Source organism: Molossus molossus, unplaced genomic scaffold (assembly GCF_014108415.1).
Source record: "Molossus molossus isolate mMolMol1 unplaced genomic scaffold, mMolMol1.p scaffold_m16_p_18, whole genome shotgun sequence".
Classification (NCBI taxonomy): Eukaryota; Metazoa; Chordata; class Mammalia; order Chiroptera; family Molossidae; genus Molossus; species Molossus molossus.
The window spans coordinates 32,480,505-32,506,011 of NW_023425353.1; the positions used below are offsets into that span (position 1 = coordinate 32,480,505).

The window sequence follows — 25,507 nt, forward strand, 5'->3', positions numbered from 1 at the left end:
CCCTTCGGTGGTGGTGGTGGGGGTGTCCCTCAACTTCCTCTGAAGCCAGGTCGTGGACCAAAACTTCCCTCGTGCTGGGAACTGACATGTGACTCTTTGCCCAGCAATCAGGCAGTCAGCGCAAGGAGGCACGGCTGGGCCAACGCCAGCCTCTATCCTAGGTGGCAAGGGGTTGGGATTGCTCCCTGTAAGCTCTCCCTCGGGATCTGGGGTCAGTTCCCTTTCCACCCAGGCCTCTTTCTCAGGCCTCAATTCCATGTTTCCCCTGTGAGAGGGGAATTCCCTCCCTGCCAACCACACCATCCTCCTCCCACACGCTGGTTCAGGCGTCCAGGCGTCCTTGACGTTCTCTGTTTCTAGTGAGATCAAGAAGTAGGAGGTGCTTCTCTACATTTCAGAGATGGGACAAGAAGGCAGCACAGTGAGTGAAGTGCCCGTGGGTCCTTGCAGAGGGGCGGCAGCAGCTTGCGCACTGTGCAACCGGTCATTTGCTAGACTCTGGGCCCAAGTCCATGTGGCAGTGGAGGTGTGGCACACTAGGAAGAGGAGAGGACAGAGGGGGTGGACACAACCCTGGGGGGGCCCTGGTGGCTGGGAGGGGCCACCTGTAAAGGGTCTGCTAGCCTTCAGGAGGGCAGGAAGAGGGGGATCCCCAGACTGCTGCAGAGACCCCCCCCCCCAAGCTGTAGTGATCCTTGGGCACCAGCCACCCCCTCTGAAATGCAAAGTCACTTCCTGGTTTCTCATTGTCATTGTGATTCAACCAAGAATCACAGGTTGCAGAAACCAGTGCACATTATCTTCTGTTTCCTACTGTTCTAGACATTTGGAAAACAGACTCCTTTATAGATAGAAGTTGCCATGATGTTTCTTGGCTTTTATTAGCATGTGTTAAAATCATATTATCCAAACACTACCGAGAGAACATGTATTGTTCCGCATAAAGTGCTCAAGGAAAAAAATGCAACTTATTAAATTGGACATTCTTTTCTAGTTCATAATTTTGGGTTACAATCAGGGCACAAAAGGAGAAACAGAATGCAGTATTAGAGAGAGCGAGAAGCTTAGTTCAGAACTTGGGTGCAGACACAAGACCACGTCCCGTTCCTCCCACCACCTTGCCGACTGAACACTGCATCTGTGTAGAGCAGCAAACAGCTTTGTTTTAATAAATACATTTTCCTTCATTCAAATCAGAAAAGTTAATTCTACTAAAGCACTTTTTCTTTGATCATCTGTTTGTAGCCACAGGCAAGATTACCCACAGAGTTGAAGTGTGAAAGTATTATTTCATTGGGCCTTTGGCTTTCTAATGCTATCTGGGTTCAAGATTGTCTCAGCAATTCGTTATTGGTTTCTGTGTATTTACCTGGAACGTTTAAATACCAGCTCTATAGTGTTTTGAGTTACAAGTGCCAACCAAGGATGTCCTCTCACATTAGCACACTGACAGCTGCACAAAACCCAAGTGCCTGGTGGGACAGATTTGTAAATCAATAATGTTCTGAAAAAATAACGGCTTGGAAATCTCTGTGTTTGAATCTTGGGTGGTCATGTTGAGAACAGGAAAAATTGCATTAAATACATTTAAAAACATTCATTTGCAATCAAACATATTTGACTCCTCTTCCAAAGAAGGTACAGGGTGGTGACGGGGCGACTTCGACATGAGCGACCTCATTAGGAGTGGCCGGTGGACTTGGGTCCCCTCAGTGGCACATGCTCACGGCAAGCTTCTGGGCCGCAGACCTCGTGTCCTGGCCACAGTGCTTTTGACCTTCTTTTAACAAAGGGAAGGGAAGGCTGGCTCTGCCTTCGGTCAAAGCAGCCTCTGTCGAGTCCCCCGGAAGCTGACGAGCAGCCGGAGCAGGCCACGCCAAGGGCTGCAGGAGGGCTGAGCCGTATTCCCCGTGAAGAGCTCATCTTCACCCTCCTGGGGAGAGTGCCCGTCCTCCTCTCAAACGTCAGTGCTTCTGGCTTCTTGCAGGAAAAGATCTTAGCCGCATCTCTCACTAAAATTTCTATTTCATTTTACAAAAAGACACCCAATAGCAGTCCTGAGTGACTGGTATGGACTTTGCTGGGTATCACTAAGAGAAAAACAGCTTTCTAAATGATCCTGCCTTTTGCTTCTTCCCACAGCTGTAGAACATTCTCTAGTTTCACAGTGATGCATGCTGTTTTAGGAAGCACAAGGTGACTGGACTTTGTTTCCAGGAAGTGATGAGCTACTTCAGTTTGAGCACGAGGTTCTGACTGGCTCTAAATCCTGCCAGACTCTGCTACACCGAGGAGGGGACTGAGGGTGGCTGGGAGGCGCGGCACCCAGTTCCTGCCTAGGGCAGCCCATCAGACTTATGGCTAGGCTTTCACTATCAGTAGTAATATTTCCCTCTGATGTTCTAGAACACCTGTGGTGAATGTGTCCCTCACTCCACTCCAGCCCGCCCGCCCGTGGGAGCCCGAGCGCTCACCGCATTGGGCTGAGACCGACGCAGCAAGAGGCCGGCGTACCACTCTGTACGGTGCCACGAATCCTGCTGTCATTCAGGCCAACTACAGCTAACCTGTTCTTGTCTTTTTTTTTTTTCTTTTTTGTTCTTTTATAAAGAAAATCTATGTAAGTTGAGGTTCAGAAATGCATATATTTTTTTACTTACAAATATTCATCTGACCAAAATTCAACATAACCTTTATGGAACACTTAACAATTGTTTTGTTTTTAAAATAACATTTCATTCAAACTGTATATAATTCAGTAAAGTTATTTTATACAGCAAGCAATGCTTAAACCCTGGAAAATCTGTAGAAAAGAGATTTTCACACACAATAAGAGAAGAAAAATTTGAGGTATCCCCCCACACACATACATCCATCCTGATCCACATGCGCACGCGCGCGCACACACACACATACACACACACACACACACACATCTGTGTGTGCACAGACATGTTCATTCTCACTCACAAAGTGGCTGCAGCATAGGCAAAAAATTGTAGGTCCAAAGGAAAATGATTGATTGTTCTAATAAAGAGTCCAGGTAGCTCAGAAAAAACAAAACCAAAAACAAAACACCATAGTCCTCTGAGGAAATTACTACCTCAAAAATATGTTCTCAAGATGAATTTGAGATCTAAGCCTACCAAATTGCTTTTGCAAAACAGCTCCCTGCAGTCCAAGGTGACTTGTGCAAATAGAAGGAATCAAATGAGGCTAGTTCCTGTACTTCCTTTAACAAGGATGTGGGTGCTCGCAGATGCCAGGGCGCTCCCATCACGCCAGGTACTGTTGCAGTGCCGTCTTGGCCCTGAAATCACAAAGTTCCTGTTAGAAATGATCTCAGAAGAATAAATAAGAAAAAAACCCCAACAACCTGTGGCTTGAAGGTGGTAGTGGGAGAAGTTTAAAACGTTAGATTCCCCCAAGGGAACTGGGTGAGCCCAGCTGGGCACCTACTATAAGGGGCAGACATCTGCGGTCAGAAGACACGTCGAACCCAGGCTGGCTGCATTCCTCTCCCCGTGTTCTCTTAGCAAGGGCTGCTCTCGCCCTTACACCTGCTGCAGCCCAGTGAGTCTACAGTTTTCCTTTGTCACCGGCATAGCTGTCCCGGATCTGGAATTATGTTCTATTGCCATGCAGGTGTTAGCTAGTGTACAGGACACTGGGGAGGAAGGTTAGGGTTTGGGAAACTAAAATGGATCCAGGAAGGTGTTTAGGTGCTGATTAGAAGGTGCAGGGAAGGAGCCAAGAGCTCATGGGATGAGGCTGTGTCATGGTTCCAATGCCTCAAAACTGGTTATAACCTCATCTCCTTCTCCTGATGACAACGATCAATGTGAGATGCGTGTTTATTATGGTGACTGGGAAGAAGGTAACTAGCTGGAGAGGAAAAGATGTAATGTGGGCAGTGACTTGACTCTGTAAAGCTGTTTTCCTTTGAGCGAGGACTGAGGAGGCCTCCTTTACTGCTCCTGTTGTCTTAGTCAAGTTTCTAGACACTGCAACTGGGAGAATTAGGAAATATGGTTTTAGCAACTGTCTTCCCTTCCATGTTAATGGAGAAAAGGCTAACTTTTTTGGTTACTATTGGCTGATGCACCAAGTATACCAAGTAGACTGGGCATGCAATAATCTGGACTCAAGTGCAGTTTCTATATAGCAAAATAATAGATATGATCTAGTTCGGACAGCGGTATCTAAGGGATATTCTTGCAATTATCTAAGACTATCAAGATGACAGTTACAAAGAGAACCATCAGAACAGAAAGCTCTATACAGACTGTCTTCAAGTTATGAGTTGGGTTCTACAAGGAAATTTTCCTACAGAAACAAGTTTATGACTGATGCTATATGCTACCCGTGAATGACCAAAGACCTGAAGCCCTCGGGACCTGGGGTGGAGAGAGCCAGTGAGCAATAATTCACCTGTAAGCGTTTGGCAGTCAAAGGCCCACAAAGCCTTAATGACAGAAGGAACCTGAGACATGTCTTCTTTAGGTAATAGACTTTACTACATGACATGATGGGAATGTCCACGAGAGCAAATCCTGTTGGCTCTACCTTTCGATTAAGTCCTGAATCTGACCACTTCTCAGTACTTCTACCACTACCACCCTCATCTCTCATGCACATGACAACAGCCTTTACCTGGTCTCCCTGTTTCCTTTCCTGCCCTATTACAGACGATCCTCTACACAGCCAGAGTGAGCTTCTAAACATTCAAATCAGATAATGTCTCTTGCTCAAAACTCTCCATTGACTTCCTATTAACCTCTGGATAAAATCCAAAGTCCTCACTATTGATTTCAAGGCTCTTCGCTTGCTCCCCACACCTCCCTGCGCCCACTTCTCACTCTCCCCCTTGTTTCTGTTTCTCCAGTCCCAGTGCTCTGCCTGCTATCCTCGAACATGCCAAGCTCATTACTGCCGCAGGGCCTTGCACTCACTGTCCCTCTGCCTGGAACACTCTTCCTCTGCACATCTGCCTGGCAGACTCTCATTTCATCCGGCTCTTTGATCAAATGTCACATCTTCAGAGAGACCTTTATTGACTAATCTGTATGAAAAGAAATTTTCTTACTCTCCAGTCCCTCAACTTGCTTTTCATTCACAGTACATCTCATTGCCTGTATCATATTACACATTCGTTTGCTTATTGTCTGTCTTCTGTACCAGAATGTAGGTCCCATGAGGACAAGGTCTTCATTAATTTTATTCACCATTACATCACCAATGCCTAAAACAGTGCCTGGTAGGGGTTAGTATTAAAACACAAAACAACACTTGTAGCATAAGTGGGGATTCAGAGGAGAGGGGCTGAGATGGCAATCAAGATGGAACATGAAGTGGACACTGGAAGAGGGCGGGAGGGGGTGCGGGGCAGGAGGGAACACGGGCGATGAGAAGGGCAGGGCCACCAAGGGCTCCTGAGCCGTGTTCAAGAGCCTGGAGAATGAGAGAGTTGATGTTCTTTGCTGTTGTCACTGCCATGCACGGCAGTGAGCTGAAGAGTGACGGCGGGTGAGAAGGCAGTACTCGGAGAGGTTTGGAGCCAGTGTTTTATAAATGAATGCCTTCTATTTTTTTTTTTATCCTCACCCGAGGACATTTTTGCATTTATCTTCAGATAGAGCAGGAGGGAGAGAGTGGGGAAGAGAGAGAGAGAAACATGGATGTGAAAGAGACACATCGACTGGTTGCCACCAACACAACCCCAACAGGGACCAGGGACAAACTGCAACCGAGGTACATGCCCTTAGCGGACACCGAACCCGGGACTCTCTGGTCCGCAGGCCGACACTCTAACCACTTAGCAAACCGGCCAGGGCGAATGCCTTCTTTTCTACTTTCCAAAAGGCCACATGCATTTCTAGTCTACTGGTTAAGAGAATGTAAAGGAGTAGCCTCTGGATCCTCTCCAGATACCACTAAGATGGCCCAGGCTCATGTTAGTTCAGAGTGAGACGAGGATCTTTATTAAATTTCCTAATTATTAGTTTATCTCTTACTCAAATGTCACACAGTTGGTTCACAGCAAACGACAAAGGGAATCCAAGAATCTAAGAGATTTTATGTTAGCCATGTTAATAACTAAGACATTCAAATTCTTCATAAAAGAATCCAATGTACCCCAAAGCAAGGCCCTTTTGATACTCACTTGTCACAAAGGTTTGAATCTGGTGACTGACTCAGTTTGTGAAGAATATCTACAATGCCCATGTCTCGTAATTTATCCTGGCGTTCTTGTGAACCTAAGAGATTAAAGCTAATAGGTTACTGGGCACATGACCCAGGCATAGCTCTCCTTGGTGTATAATCCACAATGTAGAGGCTTACCAGTGTCCTTTACTCCCCACCCTGCCCACCCTTGGCCTCCACTATCTCTGCGTGGTTGGATCCCCTCCTGCTTGGACTTGCCAACCACGTTCTAATTGGTCTCTGCCTCTCCACCCTCCTTCCTGCAGTCCATCCTGAGTTCTGCTCCTCAATTAATTTCTCCATGGACTATCAGGTCCAGGCCAGCTTCTTTAGCCTGGCACAAGGTCCCCTGTCATCAGACCCCAGCATCATCACTTCTTTCTGGACACACCAAGCCTGGCTCTTCCTACCCCCAACAGGTCTTGTTCTCTTCCACCCTCCACTGACCTCCAAGTACTTCCTGCTGCATCTTGTTAGCATGTGGCAGTTCCAACTCCATACGGCTCTGGTCTACTTTCCAACTAGACTAGGACCTCCTGAGGGAAGCCTTGTTTCCTTGGCACTCAGATGGTACTTGGCCTCTAGGGCCTGTACACTGAACCCATTTTCTCCTCCTTCTACTTTGTTCTGGATATAGCTGCTGAGCAAGCCTCCTGGAGAGTTCCCTGCCCACTGAACAGCTACCTGATTCACTCATGTACTGATCCCGTCTAGACCCAGTGAGCCAGAATCTCTCCCCCCAACCCAGCACTGAGACCCAGTGCTCTCCCACATCTGGGGAGTTTTAAAAAACACCTATGCCTGGAGCCCACACCTACAGATTCTGATTTAATTGGTCAGGAGATTCTAATATATAGCCGAGGTGGAGAACCTCTGGTCAACAAAGACCTCCTGACGGACTGGCTACTTCACAGGCACTGTGCAGCTTTTCATTTCTCACTAGTACACCCTCTTCCCCATTAAGCTTCTTGCGAGTAACCCTTACATGCACTCCTCCGCACATAACGAAAGGTCCATCCTCCCACCCTCGCTCACCTCTAGCCTTTTCCAAGTGCATCTCACTATCCTATCCTCCTCCTCAGCTCTCTCAAAGGGCAGGGATGATCACTCACTTCTACAGTGCTGACTCCAAGGTGGGGGTTCAGTGTTAACTGTCCAGCTGACTCAGGCTAGTCCCGCGGTTTCTCAAGGCAATGCTCTTGGGTGTTTGGGGCCCAGGGGGCGGTGCCTTTACCTGAATCTCAGGGGCACCTAGTGCCTTCCCTGAATGAGACTTTCTTCCCATAATTTTCTTCAGACCAAATCGCACTGATCTCTTACCTTCCTCTTCATTCCATATGAGGTTTGATATACAAAACATAGCGGCAAGCTGCAGTTTGACATGTGAATGACCCTATTTGATGCAGAAAAGGAAAATAAAAATGGAGGTAATCTCATTTCAGATCATCTTTTCGTGATATACTATAAGCAATCCCAACAACCTAAAAGTTCGAAGCAGGGACTTCAAACTCAAATGTCCTGGGGGGCCACAAAGTTAGCACTATGGGTGAATGAACTGGACTGACGACGACAGGAAATGGTGGAGAATCTGGCAAACCGGGGAGGGAAGCCTTGCCAAGACATCACATTCAAATTGCAGACACCTTCTGGCTGGCCATACACAACGCCTCGAGGGCCTTGGGTGCCATCTGTAATGTACTGTTCAGTCCACACTGACCCACGGCAATCTGTGCTTTTGACTTAGCTATGCTCTATTTCTATTAGGAAACTTTCGGGTCACCAGCAGCCATCGGATGGATGTGCATTTGGTATTTATCTCTTCAGCTACTGATAATGTGATTCAAATTACTCATTTCTTTAGGAACATCGCCAAAAACTTGACTGAGTCTCAACTTCATTTATCTTGAATGTCTCCTCTTGTTAAGGAGCTTCCTATTCATCTGAAACACAATTCTATTTCTTTTTCTCTATGTACTGAAAGTACAGCAATTTGGATCATTTATCCTTTATGCTTTATCCAAAATGAAAGAGGACTCAATGGTTAAACAAGCATTCCAGGTAGTTTCCCTTCTGCTGTAAAAAAAAAAAAAAAAGTCCCTAGTACATTTAAATCATTTATGCATATCTGAGGAATACCAGTGGTATATGCTCAACGGTTTCTTAAAGGCTAGGACTTGTCTGATCATGTAGGACTATCTCTCAACTAAGCAGAGACAAAGAAATGGATGTGGCGTCCTCCATCAGAATTCTATGACTGGTGAATCTTTTTGCCTTCTACAAGCCAAGACTTTTAAAGAGATGTCTAGCTTGGACTTCATTAAGACAAACAAAACAAAACTTATCAATTGCTCCTAGCCTCTGGCCAGCAATTGATATTTGTTGAATAAATAAACTTGTATACAAACAATGAGCACTGACTATGTGTAAGAACATCATTCATTCAAATAAGTATGTTTTGAGAAACAAACTGCTGTGATAGAGAAAACTGGAAGGCGGAGGGGTAGGGACCTGATTTAGGTGGAATGCACAGAAGAGAGCTCTGTGAAGGAGGTGATAGTTAAGCAGGGACTTGAAGACACCTGTTGTGCAAAGAGGTCGAGGCCGGGAGTTCTGAGAGGAAGGGGAAGCTCTGGAGAAGGTCTGAGGTAAGGAGAGCTACATGGCTTGTGTGTACTGAGAAGGAAAAGTGAAGTAACTGGTTCAGAGAAGTGGGCATGACTGAACTGTGGGCCCTTGTAGGCCAGAGTAAGGGCTCTGATTTTATTCTGAGTTGATTGGAAGTTCCTGAAGGATTTCAGCAACAGCAGAGGGGCAAGATCTGATGTACATTTTCTGAAGATCACTTGGGCTGAGGGGCTGGAGTGACAGTGCAGAGGTGTCCAGGAGGCTATTAAATCAGTTACATGAGGTGCTGGGCTTGGCCTAGGACAAGGGCGGTGAAAGAAGAGCAGACAGATTGGATTAAGAGCTGGAAAAATCAAGATTTACTCCCAGATTTGAGCAGTGGGTGGATGGCAGAGGCACTCTATTGAGGTGGAAAAGCCCAGGAGAGGAGACATTTAGGTTTAGTTCATTTAAAGTTCACTTAAAAAAATCAACTTTGAGAGGCTTCTGGCAGCCACATGGAGACGCTGAGTAGTCAGGAGGATACACAAGTCAGAGATCACAAGAGAGAGTCTGGGCTGGAGGCCTGCACGTGGAAGCTATCAGCACAGACAGGATGGTGAAAGCCATGGGAGCGTATGAAATTCCCCTAAACCGGTGGCTCTCAACTCTGCTGTATACGAGAACCACCCGAGGAACTTAAAAACCTGATGCCCAGGCTATCCCCAGACACAGGGGATCAGAATCTCTGGAGGAAAGGACAAGGCAATGGCCTTTGAAAGCTCCCTCGGAGATTTCACTGTGGAACCAAGCTTGTGAACCTCTGACCTCAGGAGAGCATGCAGGGGAGAACAGAAAAAGGTCCAGGGCTAAGCAGGAAGTCTGGTGTCATGGAAGCCAAGAGGGAAGAATGCTTCTAGGAGGAGGAAACAGCCAGCGTGTCGAAGTCAGCAGTCACTGAGGTGAAAGAAATAAACTAGACTTTGAATCTGGCATCATCAAAGTCACTGGGGACCTTAACCAGAACAGTTAGAGTAAAGCGATGGGGATGGAGGTCATGAAGTGGGTTAAAGACTGAACTTGGAGGTGAGAAAGAAGACAGCATGTACACAAGATGCTTTAAAAAAAAAGAAAGAGACAGAAAGGGAGAGGGAGAGAGAGAAAATCATCCATCGATATGAGAGCAAAACGTCAATCTGCTGCCCCCTGCACACCACCTACAGGGGATTGAGTCCGAAACCCCAGCATGTGCCCTGACTGGGAATTGAACCAGTAATCTTTTGGTACATGAGATGATGCCCAACCAACTGAGCCACACCAGCCAGGGCACAAGATGCTTTTAAGAAGTCTGGGTTTGAATAGTTGCAGAGAAATAGGCATACTTTGACGGGTATGGGAAGTCAAGAGAATCTTTTTAAAATTTGTTTAAAAAAAATGTCCTTATTGATTTTAGTTTAGAGACAGAGGAAAGGAGATAGAAACATCAATGTGAGAGGGATACACTGATTGGCTGCCTCCTGCACACCCCCTACTGGGGATTGAGTCCGCAATCCAGGCATGTGCCCTGACCGGCCGGGCCCAATAAAATCTTTTAAAAGATTAGAAATATTATGTGGATCTGATACTAGGAAGATAAGGGTATTCCTGGTTAAAGCAGCAAGGTTTTCATTCAATAAATATTTACTGAGCACTTACTAAGCGCCAGACACTATATGAGACAATGCATAGATGATTGTGCACAAAACTGATATAGTCCTTGCCCTCAAGGCGCTTACACTCAGTAGGCACATAAACAAATATATATCACTGAGATTGAGCGAAGTGCTCTGAAGGGCACAGAATGCAGTAACAAAGAACAACCCACACAGATGAGAGCCCACAGGAAGCGTCTGCTGAGCTGAAATCTGAGGTGAGAAGGCAAGCCATGAAGGATTGGGGAGGAAAGTGTTCTGGGCAGAGGAGCCAGCATGTGTGAAGGTCCTGAGGCAGGAAAGAACATGCCTTTTTGAGAAACTGAAAGAGCTCACATAGTGAACAAAGGGAGGACGGGATTGTGATGAGTTCAGGAAAGAGAAGAATCAGGTCATGCAGGACTTCACAGACCATCATAGGAGAGGATGCATTTTATTCAAGGTGTACCAGGGAGCCACTAAAGGATTTTGGCTTCTTTTCTCTTAATAAAACAAAGTGAGGTCATCACTAAGAGTGATGAGGGGTAGAAGAGGTGAGGTTTAAAGAATGGAACCTATTCTTGTGGAGAATGAGGGTGCAACTTGTTGGAGAATCACAGGAGGGGACGAGGCAGTGCTGAGTGCCCATTTGGGTTCTGAGTGTGAATTCCACATGACACCAGTCAACCTGGTTCTGTGCCATTCTCTACAGTTGTCAGCTCTAACATGGCAGGCAAAGAACACAGGGTCACCCATGGTTAGGGTTTTGCTAGCAGACATCAATAGAGTGAAAAGAGGACAAATGTTTGATATCCACATTTTGGCAATACAGTTTCTCATAAGGTCCAGGGTACTGTCATGAGTTGGTGGCTGAAATGTTTGGAAGTAGGTGGCGGATTGTGTTTGAAAGTAAGTCAAAGAACATGTGCCACAGGGCTAGAGGGTCATCCACATAGGATTAAAGCCTTGAGGGAAGACAGGGATTGGGGTGAGCTGAGAGAAAGCTAAATGCCCAGGTCTTCACTGAATAAGAGGGAGGCAATCCGATGACAAGGGTGGGGAGTGGGGTGATGGGTGGCAGTACTGCCAAATGGCACAAGCTTCAAACTTGCCGTTGTTTCTTTCTTCAGCATGGAAGAGAGTTCCCTGAATCTCTTAGAAGTCCCTGACTCGAAAGGGCAGCTAGTGCAGAGCAGAGAAAGGAGACGAAGGCCTACCATGTAATACTTGATTTTCTGCAGGATGTCATCATTGGTCATAATGAGTTCTTTTGCCGTCGTCCCATCTGCGATGTTGGCTAGGATGCACAGTGTCTGAAAAGAACAAAGGGCCAGCGATCAGGAGCCCTCTGAAGGCTCCCGACTCGGCACTCCAAGAGCGTGAGCGCTTTTCCCCAGCAGATTCTCACAGGTTACACTCGGAATGACTGGCTTTCTCGCCCTGCCTCACACCAGCAAGAGCAACTAAGCCTAAGGAACCCAAACATGTCGGTGGTTTATTTTTGGGCATAAGCCACCACTGGGCAAAGGCAGGCATGCCTTATAGTTCATGCTGTCACATAAATGAAAGGGAAAACATAATTTAGTATTGTTTTCTTAAAAACTCCACTTCTAAGAGAAGTTCTTGTTACTTCCCCACAAGGTTTCCTCAAAGGGGTGGTCTCTTGGGTGGGCGCGTCAGAAGTATCACAAGTCCCTGCCTTCTCTCTCCAAATGCTACTTGCTCACAAGCACATGACCCTGTCCACAAGCCATGTGCAATGAGCACCTTTTTTTAAAAAATTAATTATTTTATTTTTGTTACAGATGTTTCTCCCTTTTCCCCCACTGACTCCTCCCTCTCCCTCCCTCCCCGCCCTGTCCCCAGCTCTGTTGTCCATGTCCATTGTTCATGCATATATGCATATAAGTTCTGTGGTTTATCTGTCCCCCACCACCCCCTCTTCTGGGGATTGTCAGTCTGTACCCCACTTCCACGTCTCTGGGACTACCCCATTCCTCAGACTGTTATGTTCATTATATTCCACAAATAAGTGAGATCATATGATACTTGTCTTTCTCTGTTTGGCTTGTTTCGTTTAGGATGATACTTTCCAGGTCCCTCCATGTTGTCTCAAAAGATAAGAGATCTTTCTTTCTTACAGCTGCATAGTATTCCATTGTGTATATGTACCACAGCTTTTTTATCCATTCGTCTACTGATGGACACCTGGGCTGTTTCCAGATCTTACCTATTGTAAATAGTGCTGCTACAAACATGGGGGTACATATATTCTTTCTGATTGGTGTTTCAGGCTTCTTAGGGTATATTCCTAGAAGTGGGATCACTGGGTTAAATGGAAGTTCAATTTTTAATTTTTTGAGGTAACACCATATTGTTTTTCATAGTGGCTGCACAGTCTGCATTCCCACCAGCAGTGTACTAGAGTCCCCTTTTCTCCACACCCTCGCCAACACTTGTTTGATGATATGTTGATGGTGGCCATTCTGACAGGTGTGAGGTGATACCTCATTGTTGTTTTGATTTGAATCTCTCTGATGATTAGTGATGTTGAGCATTTCTTCATATGTCTCTTGGCCATTTGTATGTCCTGTTTGGAGAGGTGAGCACCTTGACTTTTTAGACCCCCTCCCCACCTCTCATCACTATTTCAGTGATTCCTGACTGACTGCTTCTAGACTTGGTGTCACTGCCTCCAAGAAGCCTTCCCTGACTTGCAGTAAAGCAAGCACACTTACTGTATGCTCTCTCGGGTCTGTATTATCTCAGTCACACCACAGTGACATGTGATTGTGTTATGTCTTACTCCTGTCTTACCTTGATGCCTCCGCAGTGCACGCACATCACTGGTGCTATCAAGTCTGTTGAATTGCTACGGCAGGCACTGCATCAGTATCCCTGCCACAGTCCTTCCACCTGTACTCAACCCTGCCTCCTGCTGGTCTGGCTCTGAGCAGCCAACAGCTAACAAGGACAGTCTCCACTTCTGAGAGTGGCCGAATGTGGAGGCTGGAGGGAGCGGTGTCAGCTGGCAGGACACACATCTGTGGGCAATCACCACACTGGTACTAGAGGAAGAGACTCTCAGAGGCACTTAAATCATAACCAAGAGACTGTGATATGCTCCAGAGCGGGAGAGAGATGACCTGCGGGAGATGCTAGATTACAAAGTGATCTCGCACATGGTGAGCCTGTCAGAAGTCTTGGCAGGCACAACACCTTTGAATTTCTCAGTACAGATGAAGCAGTAAGGGGAATAAACAATTTTCTTCCCTTTTTATTATTGAAAATTATTAAATTCTGAAAAAGTTCAAATAGTACAACGAACACCTATCCATATACTATCCCCTAGATTCAACATCATAAACATTGCACCATATTCGTTCTAAGGAGTGTGGTGATACGTTATTATTGATTTTATTTAGAGAGAGAGGAAGAAAGAGAGAGAAACATCTATGTGAGAGTGATACATTGACTGGCTGCCTCCTGCACGCCCCCCACCAAGGATCGAGCCCGGCAGGCATGTGCCCTGACCAGGAATTGAACCAGCAACCTTTTGGTGCATGGGGCAACACCTGACTCACTGAGCCACACTGGCCAGGGCCAGGGGGAAGAAGTATTCAAGAGAGTTTAAAGGGTGATAGAAAATCTTTCTTGGTATAATCAGAAGATATTCCTCAAAAAAAGGGAACACAAACCTGTTCTTTGACTTCAATGTTATGCTCCCCTTCCAAAATAAGAGTGACGGCTTGCATAATCTGCTTTCCATGAGTGCTCATTATTTTATCTATATGCTGCAAAACAATGGAAAATCCACATTATCTAGGGAACAAAGAAAAAACCCATAGAAGGCTTCTAAATACACAACTACACTTCAAAGAGAACACCATAACGCATAGAATCAGATGCCAAAGAACAGTGTTTATTACACTATAAAGCTGCATTTTGCCTTCAATTTTTTTTTGTGATAATTTGAAGATGAAGATAGCATAGACTTGGCTTGCTGGAATATAGAATTACAATCACATGGGATCCTTAAGCCCAAATATATTAAAGAAAAAGGAGGCATATAAAAATGGATGAGGGATGCCTGGCCAGAGTGGCTCAGTGGTTGAGCATCGTCCCATGGACTGAGAGGTCCTGGTTTGATTCCCCATTGGGCACATGCCCGGGTTGTGGGCTTAGTTCCCCAGTAGGGGGCGTGAAGGAGGTGGCCAATCAATGTTTCAATTTCTCTCTCCTTCCTTTCTCTAAAAAAAAAACAATCAATAAAAATATATTTTAAAAAATGGGTGAGAGAGATGGGGGAAGCCAGAGATGTAGAAAATATGGTATAGATATACTTGCTATCTTGGGGCATAAATGTACAAAGACTAAAAAAACAAGTAATATATAAATAATAATACATAATAAATAATATATAAAATATAATTGTATATAATAAGAAAATTAGGCTCATAGATACAGAGACAGTTTGGTGGATGCCAGAGATGGGGGTAGAGGGTGGGGTGGGAGAATTGGGTGAACCAGTTTTTCTTTTTTTCTTTTAAATAAATTGAATAAAAACAACAAGTGAGCCTGGTTGGTGTGGCTCAGTGGTTGAGCACTGAGTCATGCACCAAGAGGTTGCCGGTTTGATTCCCAGTCAGGGCACATGCCCAGGTTGTGGGCCTGATCCCCAGTGGGGGGCATGCAGGAGGTGGCCAATCAATGTTCTTTCTCACTGATGTTTCTCTCTCTCTTCCTCTCTAAAAATCAATAAAGAAAAAATAAAAACAAACAAACAAAAATAACAAGTGAGGTAAAGGGAAGGGACCATTCATGGTTTTTCATCTACGGGAAGGGCCACTGACAGTGCTGCTCAGGGATCGTTAGATAACAGTGAGAGCGCTCCCCGCAAGGTTCAGCCTGCCCTGCGCTGACATATACCCACTGTCCCCACACTGACATCTTCAGAAGTCAGCCCAATAAATGTGGGCTGGGGTATATATGTCTATGGAGTGGCATTGAGGGGTATTCTCTAAAGTGAAAGAATCAGATGCCCCAGAGATAACTGATTAGGCCAGTAAGAAAACCCACCCTGGCCAGCAGACCAGGTAATAATAAAGTAACAAATTAAGACAGGTTCATATGCAGCAAGGAAGGAAGAGAGGGAGACTGGACAGGCAGCGCAGGAATGAACAGTCAGGAGGCTATACAGTGAAGCAGCTCCCACAACACCTATGAAGGTGACAGGTCTAGACATCGACTCATGGCTTCTCTGGGGAGGAGCAGTTTTTCAACCATACTTGTGGGTAGATGCTGATGGGAGAAGGTGGGGGGCAATATTTTACAATGTATATGCAGCGGTAGCTAATCTGAAAAACTGGGTGATTCTACTTACAGGCCGAGTAGAGAGGAGATTTCTAAGAAGTCCCAATGTCTTCATCAGCACATTCAAATCTGAATCTGATAACAACCGGAATAGCTGTTCAGTACTCAAGCTTCGTAAAATGTCTGCTTTTATTTTTTGTTCAGCCTGAAATGCCATATTCTGAAAGGGTTAAAGAAATTTCAAGAATCATGTCTACATTTGCTTTATTAAATTATATTTTAATACTAACTCTGATTATTTTCAAAGTACTCATAGAATCTGCAAAAAATCCTTAAGTAAAAAATCACATTATTTTTCTGATTCCTTTTAATTACCTATAATTCTGTCTGCCAAGAGAAAGATAACTTTACTTCTATATATGCTCCTTTGTTAGGAATATGACTACTTCATGACATAGGCATTTAAGTGTCTTAAGGATTTCTCAAATAAATACAAAACCATTATTACTTTTGGGAAAACCCTTATGGTTATCAAGTTGCCTTCTGTGTAGTTTAATAACAAAATGACTATTAATAACTATACTATGCCATGCATTTTTGAGAATGAATGAGAAGTACTTGCTTATTATGGATGAAAACAGTAGTGGGCTTTGTTAACTTCACTGGTATGAAACGCCTGTTGTGTTCACAATATTATGTAGGTGTTGATATGGCTAGGCTATATCACACAGGGAGCTCTCGAGGGGATAGGAGTTGTATCCAAGCAACCCACCAGAACCCCAGATGGCCAGTAGCTATTTTGCTCTTTTTCCTCCTTTCTGGACACATTATGGGCTATCTCAGCTTAACCTAAAGTTATAATAGTATGTCTGAAGGGAAAATATGGCAAATTCCAAATAAGTCATAAATCAACTTTGGGTACAAAAACTGACCTCCAGGAACTTATTTTTAATTAAGGAGTTAAGACATAGGAAAGATCAAGATAATTAATGATGCAAGGAGGCATGAAAGAGTAAAGAGAACTGGGCTGGATATCAAGAGATCCAGGCCAAGGTTAACACTAAGGTTTTATCTTGTGGAGAGAGAACACAGCAGCTGGTAATATGGAGACTGATGAAAATAAGATAGTTACTGGAATTTGAAGAGTGGGATGATAAATTCAATTTCAACACTAAAATTGTATGTGTCGGGGAGCCCTCAAATGTATAGTCCCATAGGCTAAGTGAGAGAACTGGGGAACTGGGGACAGCTACGTCTGGCTATGTATATTTCAAAGTAACCTCATCTCTTGCTGGGAGTTGAAATTATGGGACTAGATGAAGTCCCTGAAACTGAAGTGTAAAGGGAATTGGAAACTGAGAATTGAAACTTCAGGGAATGTCCCGAGAACGTTGTTGAAAAGGAGGCTAGGTAGAAAGTGAGGTAAAAAAGAAATAAGCCCTGAGAAGGAGTTTCAAGGAGAAATGTTAAAAGCTGGTGCAAAGATGAGAAAAATAATTGTGAAGCTACTGAATTCAGTACTTTCTTAGAAGACGATTATTTACATCCCCAAATTCATGGAAAAAGACAGCAGATATAGGATAGAACAGGGACAAGAGTATGGACCTGGGACAGGTTCAAACCCATTTCCATCACTGATTAGCTCTGAGGCCTTGGACAATTCACTTATCCTCCCTGTCCCATGTCCCAGCTGTAGGGTAAATACATATACCAGTATAAATTAAAATAAAAATCAGAGGTAAGTACAAAACACCTACCTAGTGTCTGTACATGGCAATTAAATTATAACTACTATAATTATATTTTTAAAAATCGATATAGAATTACTCTATTTTCAATTTCAATAAATTTTACCTTAATAAATCTTAAGGATAACTTGTTCTTGGGCTTCATAGTTATAGATTTTAAAAATTTAGGTTACTATAAATAATTTACTAAAAACGGTTCAAAAAATTTTAAGCATTTATACACCAATTCTGTTATCACGGATGTTATTTAATCACTCTCTGTGTTAGTTTACTCATCTGTAAAATATGAATACTCCCTAGCTTATTTCACAAAGTTGCTATAAAAAGCAAAGACACATACAAAAGAGTCATGAGGACATAGTCAATAATATTGTAATAACTAAGCATGAAACCAGGTGTATACCTGAAATATCGGGGGGATCACTTTGTAAAGTATATATGATTGTCTAATCATGATTCTATACACCTAAAACTAATAGAAAATAATATAGTATGTAAACTAATTGAAAAATAAAATTTAGAAAAGCAAAAAAGATACAAAAGTTTTTTGTAAAGTAGGTAGCGCTACACAGATACCAGTATGCTCATGATGAAGAAAATTTGTTTTCCAAAATTAGATAAGTCAAGTTTCAACATCTGTTCACTTTTCTTAATAAATAAATAGGAAAACAGAGGCACACAGTAACCAAGCGACTTGCTTATATTAGAATCTGAAAGCTGAATATGGAGTCTTCTAGGTCCTAGGTCATTAGAAAACTGGGCTAAAATAGCAAGGTTAAAAAAAAAAAAAAAAAAAAAGGAAAATTCCAGATGTTTCAAATACATTGTTTAGTTTTAACTTTGAAAACAGCTCTATTCTCTTTGTAAATGACGTACATAAAAGAGTGAAACATACCATGAGAGCCCAAATTCCATTCACTCGTAAAGCAGGGTTTTCACTTTGGGTTAATCCACAGAGCAGCTCCACGGCTCCTGATTCTAAAATTGGCTGCCATTGGAAAGGGAAAATGAACAAACATGGCTTTAAGTCAGGTTTGTGAACTAAATGTGTACAGACCCTGGCACTCTGCTTAGGATTTGGTTCTACTCTTCTCCAATTCCAAGCAACTTTCACAGAGCAGGCAGTGAAGTGGCCATAAACATCACCTTGAGAAGGGCAAGGACAATTAATCTCTCTCCAATCTAAAACTACAGATAATCCTGTTATTTCCTGTTTTTCTGGTAATGCTGAAAGACTCAGGAGATACCCTACAATCGGTACATTCCACACATACTCCTATGGCTCTGTTACCTAAGTCCCACACGCCCATTCTCACCACCCTGAGCCCAGCTCTCTTGCTGTGGAGGCATGGATCTCACTACCTCATGTGCTGTTTCCACGCTGTGACTATGAAGCAATAGGCTGATTTAGAATGGATAACTTCACTCTCCTCCTGAACTATCAATCTTATTCCAAACAGAATTCATCTTTTAGAACTCCTTTCAGGACTACTTCTCAATGATACAAGCAAAACAGTCTTGTACTTACAATCATACCATGTTTTAGACCCAAAATAGCATACTTTAGCCTGACCACTGAATTTATGATACTTAGCTGAAAATGGGTTTTGTTAATTTTATAAAAATTCAAATCCTAGAAGATTGATTTACCATCATCAACGAATGGTTAAAAGGCCATCTTTCAAGTGGATTCTAGAAATGTTTTAAGCAATTGAGACTTATATACCAAGAAATAGAGCAGGGCCTTTGATGATGACAGTTTTGAAGAAGGATACACACAGTCCTCTACTTGTACAAATTGGATTTTTGTTTTTTGTTTTTAACTTATTTTCAACTAAGTTCAAACTTATTAAGTAGAAAGATTAATTCATGAAACTTACATCTATTCTTTTCCCAAATTAACCAACTTTTAGCATTTTGCCTTATCATTTTTCTTAATTATTATTTTTTACTCTATACGCTCATATCTGCATTATTTATCTTTTATGAGCCATTTGGAAGTACTGTGTATATAGCATGCCCCTTTACCCTTACTACTTCAATGTATGTTTCTTAAGAACAAGAATATTTTCTTACCTAACCACAGAACAGTTACTAAATTCAGAGAAGTTAACTATTAAAACAGTATTTTTATCAAATCTCTAGTCCACATTCCAATTGTGTCACCTGGTCCAATAATGCTCTTATTACACTTCCTTACCTTCCAGTTCAAGAGCCAGTTTATTATTTATTGAAATATAGTTGACATACAACATTATATTAATTTCAGGTATAAAACATTATTCAATATAAATGTGCATTACATAATGATTATCACATTAAGTCTAATTAAAATGCATCATCACACATAGTTACAATTTTGTCCCTTGTGATGAGAATGTTTAAGATCTACTCTCTTAGCAACTCTCCAATATACAATTCAGTATTGCTAACTATAGTCCAGTTTATTTTTAATATGAAAAACCAATTGTATTAATGATGCCATGCCTGAGCTCATCTACCTTACTGCATATATAGATCTTAAACACTCTGAAGGCATCACAACAGCTATGCAGGATGATCACTGGTGTCACACTGGCTGCAAGCAGATCATTAGACCAAGATCCCAACCACCAGGGCAGAGGAGGACAGATGGAAGCTCTGGCATCTTATCTCGTCTTGTCTTCCTTCAGAATAACGGCCAGTCTCTCCCCTTTTGTTCCAAGATTACTGCTTGTTGAATAACTGTCTCTGAAGCTCCACCTTGTTATTAATGCCTCCCTAACTACCAGTCAGAAGTCCATAGGCATTACAATGCAGAAAAGAAGTTCAACAAAAATCGGACGACCGGATGCACAACGAAGGACAGTGTCTAGACCTCAGCTCCTGATGGGCACCCAGAGACATTTTAACATGATAAAATTAACTATGTAAGTTTTCTTCCTTCCTTTATTAAAGTTGATTTTAATTTTTTCTATAACAATACTACATGCTCAAATAATTCATAAAATGCATAAAACAAGGGAAACATATCTCATTTACTCTTTCCCCAAACAACTACTGTTAACACCAAACATTAAAAAGATTATTTTCTGATGCTAGCACTTATCTCCTTTAAATTACTTATAATCTTATAAAACTGAGTCTTCATTTATTCTTCAGTAAATACATTTTGGAAATAGTCTATTATTTGTGTAATTATTTCTTACATGTGCTGTTGCAGGCAGTTTACAGTGACTATAAACTATAATATCTTAAAAAATCTGAATATGCCAGGCAGAATAAAAGGAATAACACAAAAATATAATAACCATATTTTAAAATGATTTATTTTGCTGCCCCCCTTCCTCACAGTGTCTAACAATTCAGAAGTAGTTTTAAAATCAATCTTCAGTTTTCAGTGTCAACTATTGTGAAAATTATCTGACTAAGCTCTTGGTAGGGCTGGGCAAAGCCTAGGAAGAGAAAATCAACACTAACCTCTTTGCTTGGAGAAAATTCAAGAAGAAGATTACATAGCATGGAAGATGCTACTACTAGGATTTCATCTGGTGCATTTTGTAAAACCTAGGAAATTTAAAAAAGGGACACTATTAGTGGTTTGGAAACATGGAGGTGAGATCATAAGAATAAATGAAGGGGAAAAAACAATTTATTTTTCAACCTGATGCCTCATACTAGAGAGCTGGTTATCATTTGATATCCTGTGAGCCTTCACCTATCTATCATCATGACCTAGACCCTCACTACTATCTTGCTGAAGCAGCTACAGGGTGGGGGTTGCTGCATGAAAAAGCAGACAGACACAAGGCAGGGAGGGAGTGCCCTATGTAATTGCTTCGGGGAAAGTTAGCTCATTCTACATCAGGCCATTTATGAAACCACAAAATTGCCCTAGGGCCCAAAACTTTCTGCTGTGTCCCGAGAAGGACTTGTTTGACCAGGAGCACGGATGGATCAAGCACAGGCAGGAAAATGTGAGGAATTGGTTCTCGAGCCTGGAACCACACAGCCCTGGTTCCAACCCTGACTCCTCCACTTATGAGATGTGTGCACTTGAGCACATTCCTTAACCTCTCTGAGCTTTCAAGTTGAGGAATTAAAGAAAATAACACTTCCTTGATAGGACTATTTGGGATAAAATTTGAGACAGTGAATAACAAGGGAAGCGTAATGGCACAGAAGTTAAGAACACACTGTCTGAGCGCAAATTTCAGCTCAACCACTGAAGAGGTATATGACTTCCTTGGCTGTCAAATGGGGATAATAATAGTTCCTTCTTCATAAGGTTATTGTGAGAATCAATACATGCAAAGATTTTAGAATAGTAATTAGCACATAGTAATGGCTATATAAGTAAGTAAGGTTTTTAAAAAGGTAATTTATTGCCATAGTTTTGTTGTAGTTGTTATCAGATACAGGGCAGGTCTAGAGGAAACTGTATGCCACAGACTCTCACTGAACTCAGAAGACAACAGCACGATGACAAATGGTTACCATGAACTATTATCAGAACCAGTTCTCTCTAGATTCTAAGAGAGAAGCCTTCATAAACACTATCACTCATATGTAATAACCACTCCACCAAAAAAATCCTTTGCCTTTGGGAGTCAGATCCAGATAAGGCTTACGATCCCAAAAGGAGTCCTAGAAGATCTAGCTATGCAAATTGGAAATGGAGAAGCACAAAAAATATTACTTAAATACACTATCTGCTTTCTTCAGCTAAATGAAGTCTGAAGTCCCCAAACTAAGAATAAGCGAGAATTATAAAATAGAAGCAGTTCTCCCAAGATACTGTGTTTTAACTTTTCTGTGAACTGTAAGCTCATTGATCAAGGTCAAATCTCCTATATTCTGTATGCTGATCTCTGTCTGCCCCAACCCCCTCTAAGGACCTGCTCACCCTCCCCTTGCCTTTACACGCCCCTCCTACATGGCGCACCCACGCTGTAAGGCCATCCCATTCCAGAAGCCTCCCTGGAGCCTTATAGTCAGAAGTCATTCTATCCTTCTCTGAGCAATCACTGCCATTGTCTGTGGCCTCCCTTAGGGCACTTATTACTGTCCACACTGTTCAAATTCTATATGTAGACAGCCAATCTCCTTTTCTGTTAACAAATTTAATCTTCTGAAGGAATACACTGCATATCTATGGTCTAATTTGCCCTGGCCTGTATCAACTGAATGGCATTGCACAAAATGGGAGCTCAATGCATGTTTTTAAAATAAGAGCAATAATTTTCCAAAATTACACTGCTTAGGATCACTGGTTTAAATAAGTGAATGCATACCAAGGCTTTAAAAAGTTGCTTTGCTTGATATAATTCACGTTTTAAAATATTTATTGTTCTATAGAGACGAATGTGCTTTTATTAAGTTTTCATTTTAAAATAGATAACACTGAATTTTAAACTAAAACAGAAGAGTCTGTGAAATTCTTAAAAGCATTTACTCAGTGTAGTGTAAGATATAACATGTGACATTCAGAAGGTAACAGCTAACACTGACCAAATAGAATTTCACCAAAATATTTTTAAAAATCACAAACAAAAATTTTAATTATTGAATGGCTACTCTCCTGTGGTTTGCCAACCAACAATTAACAACACGGAAAAGCAAAAGAGGAGAAATCAATAGACGTGCAGTCTTTGAAAAGGAACCGAAATATCTAAAATAAATTACTAATCTACTTTTAAGCTTTTAATAGTATCTATACGTTAAATGTGCAACCAAGTAGTAGTTTGATAGTAATTATACCCACATGTACCCAAGTGCACAAAACCCTTCCAGACTGCTCACCAAACCTTTCCCAGGTAGAACTAGTTAGAAACCACATTACTCTGTTTTAAAAAAAATTGATTTGAGAGAGAGACAAAGGGGGAAAGAGAAAAACATCAATATGAGAGAGATACATCAACCGGGTGCCTCCCTTATGTGTCCTAATTGGGAACCGAACCTGTGACCTTCTGGTGCATGGAACGACGCTCCAACCCACTGAACCACACTGGCCAGGGCTCCATTTTTGATTCATATGATAGAGGGGTACTTAGCTGAGCAATCGGAGAAAATGGCTCCAGAAGAAATATTTGAAAGTTATTTTGGGAAACAGAGAACACTAAGAAAATCTTGAATGGACAGAATCAATAAATCAAGATTAAGCTGCCATGAAAAAGGTGCACTCTAAGGACGAGAAAGAGTGGCGACAGGAAAATCACTCAACTGAAGATAGCACTGGTCCAACTCTTACCTGGTTCTCCTGTCGCACCCTCTACTAGTCATGAAGGCACCCTTACACTTCCTGCACACACCATAATGCAATGGTTCTGTTCATGCTCTTCCTCTCTGGCAAATCCTCCCGTCTTCCTTTTGCCTTCGATGCCTATTCCATCTTCTTCCTGCCTGGAGCCTCCCCTGACTGTTTCTACCACACTGATGCCTCTACTGTAACCCTGATGCTTTAAGCTGAAGGTAAAAGTTTTAACGTAAAATAGGTCTGGTAGCCTTTCTATGCCCGAAAGCTTTCTTAGCAAGAAGTGAAAAACAAAACAAAACACAAAACCAAAAATATAAACAAAGATTCTGGTACGTGTATGGTCACTTAAAGAAGAAAAAAATCAAGATGAACCACAGGCCAAGTAGACTCATGCTGCTGTAATATATCAGGAATACATTATTAGCAGCAACCTGATGCATACTCTAAGTCTCAACTTGGATTTAATTGACCTGAACAACATTTTTTTTTGTCCTCAAGGAAAGACCTAAGACCAAAAGAAGTTATTTTGGAGAAGAGAAGTGGGAGGCAACAATGGTGTCAGAAAATATGAAGGGAGTGCCAAAAGACTAAGACAGATTATACCTGTAAATGGCCGATTCCTTTTCTTTTATAACAATTACAAAGATAACTCTTGATATAAGTCCAAAGTTTCATACTAAACTCATAGGGAGATCAGATGAGTAACTTAAAAGAAAACTAGGCATGTACTTCCCTGTCTGTCACACATGAGATGCTGAGCTCAGAAACACATTCTGCATTTCTAAAGATGCTTGGAACATGACATCTGAGGAGACAACTGCTCAAAATGCTCACACAAGGATCACACATACTCCTAGACCAGGGAATGCTGTCAGCTACCTTGGCTCAGTAAGGGCCCTGTAGGAGCGGGGGTTACCTGCTGAACCTTTCTTTCCTTACCTTCATTAAAGGTTTCCACACAGCGTGATCCTGGAAACTGGTTCGAAGCTGCTGCACAGATCTAGATAAACTGTGCAAACATCTACAAAGAATAATCAAAATTAGCTTCACAAGAAGCTGAAACTTACACTTTTCAATCACACTGCTTGGCATTTCACAAGTACTAATACACCACTTCAAGTATAGCCACAGACATTATTAATTCAACTACTTCAGAACACTTCGTGGGCTTTTCAGGCTAGCTTCTGTTTCAAAGGTCACGCACTGAGTTCACCTGAGTAGACTTTTGAGTCACACCTGGATTCTGTGCTTACTTGGTGAAGGTCCAGAAAGGAAACAGGTTAAACATATGGCAAGGGATTTTTATTCAGACCATTTAAAGCTCATACCTGACAGCAGCTAACCGCACCTTGACACTAGACTCAGACAAGCCAGTCACAATTCGGTCCATCATATTTTCAGTCTCAATGATCTGGAGAAAAAGGTTAATGCTGCATAAATAACAACACAAAGATGACAAACTTCACTGCTTGTAAATGCAAGTAGGCTAACGTCATTCAAAATTTAATGTTGTTTTTAGCGGGAGTTTTTACCTCTGGAATCGTCATTTTGTGGTGGGGGCAGGCATCTCATCAGAAAAGTGGGGCTACCCCTAGGACCTGTCAGGCTGAATGACAGGCGTGAGGGGCAGATTATGTATGATTATTTTAAAAAACACTTAAAACAATAATTACATGGCATGAATAGCTCAGAGGTGTTGCACAAACAGTCTTGAGAAAGAGTGCAAGATACAA

General features: G+C 42.4%; 1 protein-coding gene across 5 annotated transcripts in view; it reads right to left on the minus strand.

Annotated features, from left to right (window-relative positions):
• Window positions 1-2,723: 2,723 nt before the first annotated feature.
• ARMC8 (armadillo repeat containing 8) overlaps window positions 2,724-25,507 on the minus strand; it is a 96,016-nt gene continuing 73,232 nt past the window's right edge. For 3 of the 5 annotated variants that reach the window (XM_036267605.1, XM_036267607.1, XM_036267608.1), the window contains 10 exons: window positions 25,103-25,185; window positions 24,714-24,795; window positions 20,999-21,085; window positions 18,435-18,527; window positions 15,862-16,011; window positions 14,177-14,272; window positions 11,696-11,791; window positions 7,525-7,597; window positions 6,164-6,257; window positions 2,837-3,310 (listed from right to left, as the gene is read on the minus strand). In XM_036267605.1, coding sequence (XP_036123498.1) covers window positions 3,277-3,310; window positions 6,164-6,257; window positions 7,525-7,597; window positions 11,696-11,791; window positions 14,177-14,272; window positions 15,862-16,011; window positions 18,435-18,527; window positions 20,999-21,085; window positions 24,714-24,795; window positions 25,103-25,185 — 888 coding nt within the window. In that variant the 3' untranslated portion in view covers window positions 2,837-3,276. Of the gene's footprint in view, window positions 3,311-6,163; window positions 6,258-7,524; window positions 7,598-11,695; window positions 11,792-14,176; window positions 14,273-15,861; window positions 16,012-18,434; window positions 18,528-20,998; window positions 21,086-24,713; window positions 24,796-25,102; window positions 25,186-25,507 lie in introns of all 5 variants that reach the window. The other 2 variants (XM_036267606.1, XM_036267609.1) reach the window with 2 other exon arrangements.